General features: G+C 39.4%; 1 protein-coding gene across 1 annotated transcript; it reads left to right on the top strand.

Annotated features, from left to right (window-relative positions):
- Positions 1-269: 269 nt before the first annotated feature.
- Positions 270-10,380, top strand: FETUB (fetuin B). Its single transcript, XM_005235556.3, has 7 exons — positions 270-606; positions 4,987-5,097; positions 6,504-6,591; positions 7,135-7,301; positions 8,250-8,363; positions 9,276-9,365; positions 9,851-10,380. The coding sequence occupies exons 1-7, from the start codon at positions 385-387 to the stop codon at positions 10,268-10,270; spliced, it is 1,212 nt and encodes a 403-aa protein (XP_005235613.1). The 5' UTR covers positions 270-384; the 3' UTR covers positions 10,271-10,380.
- The last annotated feature ends 451 nt before the right edge of the window (positions 10,381-10,831 follow it).

The following is a 10,831-nucleotide window of genomic DNA, read 5'->3' on the forward strand; positions in this document are numbered from 1 at the left end:
GCCAGACCTGTCCTGCATGTAGGTTTATTTAAGCAATTCTCATTTCTTAAGAAAGTAGCTTTGTGTGTATATCCCTTGATGGGATGAGGTCAAAGTTATACGATCTGCCCAGTGAAGTCTGAATTGGAGATGCAAAGTCAGAAGGAGAAAGTGCTGTCTGGTCTCAGAGGGAATGACAACACTTCTGTAAAACTTTGTAATCATCGACTTAGTGTTTGCTGTTGCAGCTGTGGGTTTAAAGGTGATGGTCAGTATGTAATAAAAAGGGGACACAAGTTTACAAAGAGACATGGCGCCATTACAAAAGTCTGCTATTTCATGCATGTCTCAGCTCCTCTATACTGACCCACCATTCCGATCTGCTGCACTGGTTTTCTAAGCAGAATGGTTTTATTTATTTCAATGCTCTTTGGCATACAGGCGCTTTGCTCCTGGGCTGCCTCTCCTCCTGCCAGAGAAGGACCAACTGCATTGCTTTCCCCCACCTGTGATGACACTGCAGTAGAGGAGGCTGCAGATCTGGCTCTTCGCCAGATCAATGCTGACCGAAAAGAGGGCTACATACTCAGTCTCTACCGAATTTTCAGTGTCCGAGAACAACCTCAGGTAAGTTACCTGCTCGTTCTGTGTCTGTTTCTCCCATGAAGAGCCCTGTGTCTGTCACTATGCCTTAGCAGTATCTATCTGAACTAAGAAATATTTCAAAAGGCAAATGTAAGATTACATACACAGGACTCCAGAGGCCATGTCAACTTTATGCACAGATGACTAGAAACAGTTTAGTTTCATCACCACTGTGGGCAATTAGAGAGCAAAATCGCAGTCACGATTTTCTGCTGCCTGCCCCTGGAATAGCTCCAGGCATCAGTTCAAATTTGGTATGAAACACCACTACTCTGATTTAATTTCATTTTACACCTTCCTCCCACTGCCTTGAGCAGTTGGAGTGCAAAGGCTATTAAGTCATCGTGCATTCTGCACAGAAGATGTAAGCACTAACAGGTGTAAACACGTCCAGCTTGGGACCAGGGAATCCCTTCACAGACCTCTAAATGATGATTCATTCTCCAGAAGAAACCTGAAACCAGTTCAAGTGCAAAAATTACAGTGGAAATACCTGTGGAATATCACTCTCATACCCTTAAGTATCTTATTTTTCTATGTGTGCTTAATTTATTACTATTTTGTGTTATAATAGCTGAAACTACTGGCTCTAGCCAGGACAACCTGAAATGAGTGCACAAGGCCCACAACACATAAACCACTGTGGAATCATGCTATTAACATTCCTTGCCATGCTTGCTCACTTCCCATAATCTTACCTGAAAGGCTAAGTTCTGCATCCTTAAAGAAAATCAGGCTCACTGCCAGATGTTTAAAGATCTGTACTGGCAAGGATATGACTACTTCCTGCTGTTCTCACAAGGACATAGTTTCTGCAGACATGCTGCGGCCTCCAGCAATCTCAGATCTCACAACTAAAGATGGACACTTTGCTTTTGCTGTGCTTTGCACTGTGTTCTATGCTTTGCTCAGGTGACAGAATGTGTCCACTAAGCAAGTGGATCAGGTCTCTTGAGAAATTTTTCACATGGGATGCCTCTGAGCTGGCCCAGAACCCACATCACCAGTCACAGAGTTAGGTACTTAGACCCCACCCTGGGACTATTTCCTACTGACAATAATGAGAGCACCCCTATGACCACCCTAGAGTGTAGCGTGGTGGGTGCAGACCTGCTGTAAACCATTTCATTCATCTCCCTGCTTCTCCCTTCACCTGTGCCAAGTATATCTCCACACAGGAGAATTTTGGTCTTTGTTTGTGATTTGGTCTGTCACTTAATCCTCTAGAGTCTTAACTTTGCTCTTTGTTCATCTGTGTGCTTAATTTACCATTATCCTTATTTTTTGCATCTCATATGCTTATCCTGTAAATATGGTGTTTCAAGACACTGTGATAGCAACCTAGACAATCTAAGCCCTTTGTCACATTTTTGCTGCTGCTGGGACTGAGAACATACAAAGCAGTCAGCTATGTCAGCGGTGTTCATGCACAATAACAGCCTTATGTGACCTTCTATTCCTCTCAAAAAAATAAAGATTTTTTTTTATCAGTCAGTGGTCCTTCCTCCCATTTTTTTAACCAATACTCAGGATAAAAATATTTTCAAAGTTACTTCAAATTCAAATCTGCCCTTAAGCAACCTGTGGTTCAGTTTTGCTCTAATTTAAACTAATGAGCCATCTGCTATTAACTTCTATGGAAGTAGGACAGAGCCTTTTTTTCATACAAGATACGATTAACTTCACTAACAGGCGCTTAACCAAAATCATAAAACATGCCAAAATATTTCATTTCTTTCCCTTGCACCAGGTTACACTGCCATGAAGACGGATACTGTGCTGCTGCTGCATCTTTTCTGGCTTCCAGGCTCCTAAGCATGCACTGCAGCAGCAGCAATCCTAGCATCAGCACTATGGAGGAAGGGATTTTTTTGAGCAATGCAGAAAAGATACAAGTTTTTATTCAATACTAAGCAGATCTCAAAAAAACCTTTGCATAACAGTCTTTTAATGAAAATGAAAGTAAGGATGATGAAACCTTCAGTGATCTGCTGAGCTGTGAATAAACCCCAAATTATCCTTTCCCCAGTGGAGGATAACATATACGGAAGCAGGCAGACAAAAAGATGTGTAGATTTTATAATAACCTCATCTGTATATTAGAGCTGATATTACACAAGAGAGCTACAGGCAACAGGAAATAGTTTGGTCCACTCTGGTTGCATTTAGTATTTCCAAGATCACCAAGCTTTATAATCAGTCTTCATGATTCAGCTGAGTAAACCCATCTAACACTAAACACATTTGATTATAAGAACACTTCTTTAATGATATTATGTGTGTGCTTTTGCCTCCAGAATACCTGAACAACCGACTTTAAAGCTCAAGTCACCAGTTCCAGCTTCAGGACTTCTTAAAGATACACATTTTTCTTGGCTATTGCTTCTTAATGCAAGATAGTCTTAGTGAATTATTTTTTTTTGTCTCACAGAGGACACACTTAAAAGTTACAAGCTTGTATCAAATGCTGCACTACTCAAAAAACAAGTTTTCAGCGAATGGTAATTACTCTTTGACCAGTCTTGCTTTCTGTTTACTGATTTAACCTATATTAGCTATCATATTAAGGAGACATATCATCGTGGTATTTAGGTACCTTGCTTGTAAAGAGAAAATTACAATTAGTTTCTTCCACAGATGGAACTATGCAGCCAGCTGTGGGGATACTGCCATGCCACTGCACACAGTGCTGCTGCACCTCTGCTTCACTCTTCGTCAAAATAGCTTTTGATCTTTTCACAACCTTGAGAATTACACTTATAATCAAGCCTCAGGATTAGTGTAGGCAAACCCTGAAAGCTCAGTGCAAGGCATTACCAGATTACTTCATAGGACAATCAGGGGAAAAAAGAGGATATGAAAATGCAAATAATTAGATAAAACATGGTAAGTTGCATATGTAAGAATATAACTTAAAGACAAAGCTAACAAAACAATTTACTAATTCTTTATATTTGCTTTCTATTTATTTTGCTCTTTTATATTTAAAGGGTTTAGTATTACATTTACAAGTATATAGGGTAGAGCTCACATAAAATAACCACCCCAGTCTCTTTCCAGAGATCTCTATACTGTGTGACTGGAATAGCTGGTATCATGTGGTCTCCTCAGAACTCAAAACCAGATAACTCTTAGTGTTTTTCCAAGCAGGATTAAAAAAAAAAAAAAAAAAGCCAGCAGTACTCCAGTCTTTAGATGCCCTATTGACTGGTCTTTTGTTGCTGTTAATCAGAAATCAAAACTGAAGCCAAAATTGTATAGATACTGGCCCCAGACTTCTACAAGACTCTTGCCCCATAAACCAGTGAAATTAACCAGGAATGAATGAATACTGCTCTCATTCAATTTTCTTTTTTCTCCCTCTTCAGCAAAGATATAATCTCAGTCTAAGCATGCAGCTAACACATCTAAGTTCTTTAGGATGTGTAAATGACTGCTCTCTTTCCAGCCTTCCACTACAGAAAATAAAATATGATCCTACTAAGCTGTATCCTTGGTAAATACCCTGGAAAAGTGCTTACCAATAGTTACAGCGGAAGCAGAACCAGGAGCTGCACCACGCAGCATCTCATCTTTCTGTACCACATGATGTAACCACTACATATATGGAGCTGTACTTTCACTGCTTACCTGTCCTCTCACATGGAAACATGTTTGTCCAAAAGTTGAGCCCTAAATGCTTTGTGCATCCATGCTGCAGTGAACACTGAGTAGTTTTCTGGACTTAAGCACAGGCTCAGAATGCAAGCACTGGACTGAAGCTTTAAGTGGGTCAGAAACATGGATATGCAAGGTCTCTCATAGCACTTTCTGAGATCTGAGACAATATTCAAGTTGTTTGCCTCAATGAAGTCACAGTCTCTTTCCAGCAAGTGCAAAGCATCCATACTTGAAGAAGATATTACTCTAAAAAGTAAGGTATTTCTAATGTTTCTAATGCCTACCAATGTTCCATCTTAGCAGATTTTTATTTTTTGTGGTATTTATCGTCTCATTCTTATGGAAGGCAAAAATAACCTACCTTTCAATTCTAATCATAAAATGCAGTTGACAATGAAAACATCACCATGTTTAGTCCTCATTCTTGGGTTCTGGTTGGTACCAGAGTCAGAAGGATAAAACTGGCTCTAAAAGGCTGTTCATTAATTAAAGCTGGCTAGATGCATCACCAAGCCTGTTCTAACAGAGCCTGAATCTCACCTGGTTTGCCACTGTTGAGAATTTGTCCCACAGAATGTTCAGTTTTCAGGGTAACTGTGTGCCCCGCCTGTGTGTTTTGTGTTTCTCCATCTCTCCCTTTTCTGTGTCCCTACTTTATTCTATACAAAATTGAGATATGAAACTTTCTTTTTTTGTTTCCAGGAGAACACTGGTTCTGTCTTCTATCTCATCTTGGATGTAGTCGATACTGAATGCCATGTACGCAGCAAAAAGTTGTGGAAGAATTGTACAGCCAGACCTGCTCATACAAGTGTAAGGATTTTATTTTCTTATTTAATCTCAAGTATGATGAGTTACTCAGGTACTACTGATGACAGCAAAATCCTTACACATGCATTTTTAGTAGGCAGCAGAACTTAGAAGAAATCAAAACCCATTTTTCAAGGTCCACACTTTTTCTGTGTACTTGCTAATCAGTTTATAGACTAGTAAGATTTATTTTAAAAAATGAAAATTAAAAGAAAAAGTTAATTGACCAGAGCTATAAGCAGACATAACTAAATAGCCATGCTAGGACACTACTTAGAATAAATGGTTTCCTTTTTATAGCAACCCTGTAAGAGTTTATTTTAAAGACAGCCTGTCAAGACGGGAATAAAAGAAACTCACTTTTATATAACATGAGATTTTTGGTTTAGTTTAATTCCGCTCTTATTCTGACAACTTTGCAAAAATTGCACTGAAAGAGGAGAAAAAAGAAAGCTCAGCAAGATAAGCTGTGAAGGCAGAAAGTGATCCAAGACTTGCTACAGGTGACCAAAATGATTCTGAACAAGTGAAGAAAAAACCTTTATAACATGACAAATGATGAGAAAGAAGCTTCACATGAAAAAAAAAGTTATGATTAAATTTTCCTGGCTGCTTCTTAGGTCAATCAATCTTCATTTTTAAATGAAAATCTAGGGGGGGGGAAAGAATTCTGCTCACTTCTTCTTACAGTGCTTTCAGCAGGAAAAGGGTGCAAAGCATCTATGGTCAGTATGGCTTCTGTGAAGTCAACGAATGTATGTCCTAGAGGGCTTGGTCATACATGTGGCATTATTTAAGAAGCACTCAAGAGAATATACATTCAACTTTTAAACATAAAGCTACAATGGATATGAATAGGCCAGTATTTTCTTCTGCCACAAGTCAAGAGTTTCTCTGTGTGCAAGGGTGATCTTACTGTGCCACAAACCTACTTTGGGGTCCTTCCTCCCTCTCTCCTTCCTCACTATGGACATAGGAGAAGGGGGAAGGTGGAAAGACAGGTGACTGGATCCAAACACTCTGAGCTGATCTCCAGGTTTAAGCTTTCTGGATTCTAGACACAGACCCAGCTCCCAGTGCGTGGGGGGCCTGGCCAGGGAAAGCACTCTGCGACTCTGTGACACTCGGGCACTTCTTAGCTGCCAGAAGGGCGGCCTTGTTTAGGCCATCCTGCAGACAAGCGCTGTACCTGTATAGCTCAGAATTATACCAGGGGAAGATTTGGCCTTTTATTCTAAAGGACATACTTACAAATGTGCTTCATTGCCATTTGAGTATTAACCCAACTTTTTTTCTTGAAAAGAATTTCATAACTGCAAGGAGAAAATGAATCACTCACTGTCTAGGTAGCAGATGATCAGTGCAAAGGGTGCAATATTAATTGTTTCTAAATATTTATACTGTTTTAGGTTTATGGCCAATGCAAAGCAATTATCTACATTAATCAGGCAAGAAATACTGCTCATCTGAATACTTATGAGTGCACTTTACAACCAGGTATGTCTTTATTTAACACACCCACTTTAAAAGAGGACTGGAAAAACACTTTTTGCCATATAGCATGACTTTAAATTTTAATTGTAATTATGGCACCACAGCGTCTCTATTAGCTTTCAGCTGCCCTAATTTTCTCAAGTCAGTGATCATAAGGCCAGTGTGGTCCTGCAGCTCAGAACAGTGCAGTAATAACTGTTTTCACCTCTGGGAAACCCAGCAGAGCCTTTATATGAGCTTTTACCCTTTGGTCCAGAAAGCATTTTTATGGGTTTGTGAAGGGCAAATAAAAACAGCAAGCCTGCCCTCAGTAGGTTAACCTTTTTTTCTGCAGTGTCTCTGCCTCCGCTGCAACATTTTTATGGGTCTGCAAATTCAAAAAGATTCAAAATCATTGAGTGAATCAAACCACATATTGTTACTGTAGGGGACCGGAGGACAATTGGGTATGGTTGGTGGCATAGATGCATTTAAAGTGACCTACACTATCAACATGCTCTTATGGTTATGCTTTCTCTAATGACATTGTTTTGTTTGAATACAAAGTTCCACCCAGATATATTTGGACGCTATGTCCTGACTGCCCAGTTGATGACAATCCAACTGAGCCCAGATATTTGGAGGCTGCTGTTCAAAGCCTTGCCAAGTTCAATGAAGAGAGTGAACAAACTCATTATTTCTCTGTCCTCAATGTCACAAGAGCTTCAATGCAGGTAAGCCAAGGTTCATCTGACTTGCTTTAGCCTTTAAGAAGTATGGATCCACCTGTTAAACTTTATATGGTTTGTTATGTCTTACAGATTGTTTAGAATTTGTATCTGTATAGTACAGAGAATACTTCTATGCAGAATTCTTCTGGGAAATTAATATCTGCATTGATCCAAGACTTTGACTCCATTTATTGCAAAAAGAAGGGCTTTATGTAAAACTGAAGACACAGATTTCTGTTCCAAAGTTTAGGAAAGCTTCACTGTGAGTTCACTGCTCTACCACAACCATGAATTAGTGAATCTCTAGTAGAAAGTATTTAGTAAGGCACAGTCTTCCCTTCCAAACCATACCTGTAATTCACTGAATTAGTTTAAACATGGTTTAAAACTAATTTTAGACTAACAGAGAGTTAATGATTTCCTGGCTAAATCCTGTTTGTTTACTACAGTAATATCCAGTCTCTCTAAAATTCATTATGTATTGATAACAAGGTGGTCTTCACTCTTTGTCTCAAACTGTTAACACATTACTACTATAGAGTATTTACTTGCTCCCATCTTCCAATCCTGAGGTACTTGCATTTGAGAAACAGAATAAGTGATCCTGTTCATTAAAGCAGCCAAAAATTATCAACTAGGCACTGAAGAGGGGTTTTGGCTATGTAATTCTATGTGAATACTAACTTAGCAGAAAACCCAAACTCATTTCAACTATAGCTAATTCATGAGTTACTAAGATTGTTCATATAGAAGAAGTAAAAAACAATGAGGCAATAAAGCAGTACTGGCAAAAAATTATTCTCCTGTAATAAAACTAACAGTAATACCCTAAGTATAACCTGCTCCTTCCACACTTAGCAGGAATTTTACATCTGTTTCAAGGACTGTAGGGTTCTTCCTTCTTCCTGACACATGCACAAGGTCCAACTGCTGCTGGTCTCTCATTTACAGTGGGTCGTTGGTCCTGCATATTTTGTAGAGTTTTTAATTCAGGAGACATCCTGCTCCAAAAATGACACAACTGCTGACATCTCCAAGTGCAAGCCACTTTCTTCAGAACTAGCTGTAAGTACTTTTCCTTGTATAAACACCTATTTTCAGATAGTATGATTCCTCAGTGAATACTTAGCCTATCCCTTTGGTTCTTTGCAGACAAGAATCAAAACCCACAGGCACCTCTTATTGCGTTGTAGCTCTATACTGTCTTGCAACTGTACAAACTGCTTTAGAATAAATATTTCAGTAGAAGTTCTGAATTCTTACCTAGAAGTTCATGAACAAAGAAAACAGAAAAAAATACCATCTAGAAAAAGGTGGGGTAGTTTTGCCTTACAAAGCTGAATCATTTTTAAGGATTTCTTCCTTCCAAGTAAACACACAAAATAAATCACAAACAATGCATAAAGAGTATATTCATACTACAGCCAGGCCAGCTAAGGAAAACATTTAGGAACTAAGGAAAAAATTACAAGAGAAACTGAAGGACTAAATGGGCATGCTGCCAAGAGATAACATTTCAAGCCCCATCTTAACTTAGATCCAAGCCACGTCCACCTAGAGTCCAGTAAAACCACAACTACTAGAAACAACATTTTTTCATGGTTTCTTTCACTAGCATGGTGTGAAATTGGTTTTGCCTGAAAAATGATTTTAACTTCTGTTACACAACTTGCCTGCATGGGGATATTCTGCTGCAACAGAACTTAAGTGTGCTGTTGTACTTGGGCCTTAAGTGGCCAACATATTTTTAATATCATGTTGCCTAACCCTCCTTTGCAAACATAAAGCCTTTTTCAAAATGCTGCCTGCCTTTGTAATCTTGCCAATCCCAAAATAAAAGTTTGCCCAAGCTGCTTATCCCTACAAATACATGTAGAAGCTATGACTATTCAGCCTTTCATAATCGCTTGTTTTACAAGATAGGAACCAAGTTTCAGTGCTACAATGTGAAAAAATGCTTGCATTTTCTTCTTCCAGCAAATAGGTTTCTGCAAAGGCTCTGTAGTAAACAGCCGCTTGGAACATGAACAGTTTGTCACAATATCCTGTGAAATCTACAGTGTGCAGGTATTTCTTTATCTAATCTTAATATTACAAGAGTAATACTCCTTTACAAAACAAGAATTGAACTTTTGAAAGACCAGCCATTTTTAAGTTTTCTTGTTCACAAAGGTATGGGCTTCAAGAAAGTGATAAGGCCAAATCAGGAAGATGTCTCATGTGATAAAACAGACTGTTGCTAGGTGGATAAAAAGGCAATAGAATAAGTATAGAGTCAATCCCACAGAACGTGTTTAGAATGCTCTACAAGAAAATTGTAAATAACAAAGGGAATGCAAAGAGAAATAACTATGTAGTTACCCAAATTTCATGCACCCATATCCACTGGCATAAGAAGCAGTTCCTTCTGTCTATTTTTGAACTTCTGTTCTGCCACTGGTCTTTGCAAACTGAAATTGCAGCAGATCCTTAGTGTGAAGGGTGACCTTCTCCACATCTGAAAGAATTTGGAATAGCTTCAACATCGGTAATGCTTATTGCCTGTTATTTAGGATCCTGCCACTGAAGAGGGGAAACAGCAAGATAATAAAACACCTGGAAAATCCAGCCAGAATCATCAACAAGCTTTCCCTTCAGAAGTCAATCCTTTCTCCCCACATGTAGAAAAAACGGTGGGCTGGGTTAAAATTCTACCCCCTTCAAATGAGGACACCTCTTTCCAAAACCTACCAGAAAGTCAAATTGAACATAAAGATGGAAAGCCAGTTCCACCCAGGGCTGTAGGATCTATGCCCAGTCTTGACAGAGAAAAGACTCAAACAGACAAACCAGACTTGACCAAACCAGTCACTGGACCAGCTGTTCTCCCTTTTCCTGAAGAACTTTCTCTATCAGACTCATGCCCAGGAGAAGCAAAGAAGATAAATTCCATTATCCAGCCTTTGCTGCCTAAAAAGCCTACCAAAGCCTAGCAAGCATTCAATCATCGCAAATACCTGCAGCAAAATAATGACCACGATCACAACCTGGTCTTTCAATTTGTGTAACATCTTTAAGTAAATAAATTGCTTATTACAGTGTTCATCTTTGCAGTTCTCATTTTCAAGAAAGCACAAGAACACATTAGAAAAAAAAATTAACTGGGGAATTTTCCAAAAAAAGAATTCGGCTTTTAATTCTCAAATTCCTCCCATCAGTAGGAGCATGAAGGAAAGGTAACTATGCAGGGTAAAAGAACTTGCAGGGCTGAGACAGCCCAAAGGCATCAGAAAAAAAATATCCCCAGTAGCAGAAGTCCATCACGGTCCAGCGCAGGATGGTTGCTCCCCAAGGGGTGGTGAGACGGAGCCGAGTGTGATAACCAGGCTGGCAGGGCAGGGGCCTGTCCCATGGTACCTGAGCAAGGCCAGCAGGGCAGACCCCGGTGGCAGTCAAGTGATAGGAAGAGGCCAGATCACCATGTAAGTTCATGGGCAATGAGGCAGGTCTGAGATCAAGCCAGGAACATGAGTTCGCAAGTCATGGTCAGGATC

Source organism: Falco peregrinus, chromosome 12 (genome assembly GCF_023634155.1).
Source record: "Falco peregrinus isolate bFalPer1 chromosome 12, bFalPer1.pri, whole genome shotgun sequence".
Taxonomy (NCBI): domain Eukaryota; kingdom Metazoa; phylum Chordata; class Aves; order Falconiformes; family Falconidae; genus Falco; species Falco peregrinus.

Bases quoted from the DNA above. Each gene is read 5' to 3' on its own strand.
- FETUB (XM_005235556.3), top strand. From the start codon at position 385: ATGGTTTTATTTATTTCAATGCTCTTTGGCATACAGGCGCTTTGCTCC. The intron at 8,364-9,275 runs GTAAGTACTTTT...TTCTTCTTCCAG, and splicing joins CACTTTCTTCAGAACTAGCT to CAAATAGGTTTCTGCAAAGG. The intron at 9,366-9,850 runs GTATTTCTTTAT...CCTGTTATTTAG, and splicing joins GTGAAATCTACAGTGTGCAG to GATCCTGCCACTGAAGAGGG.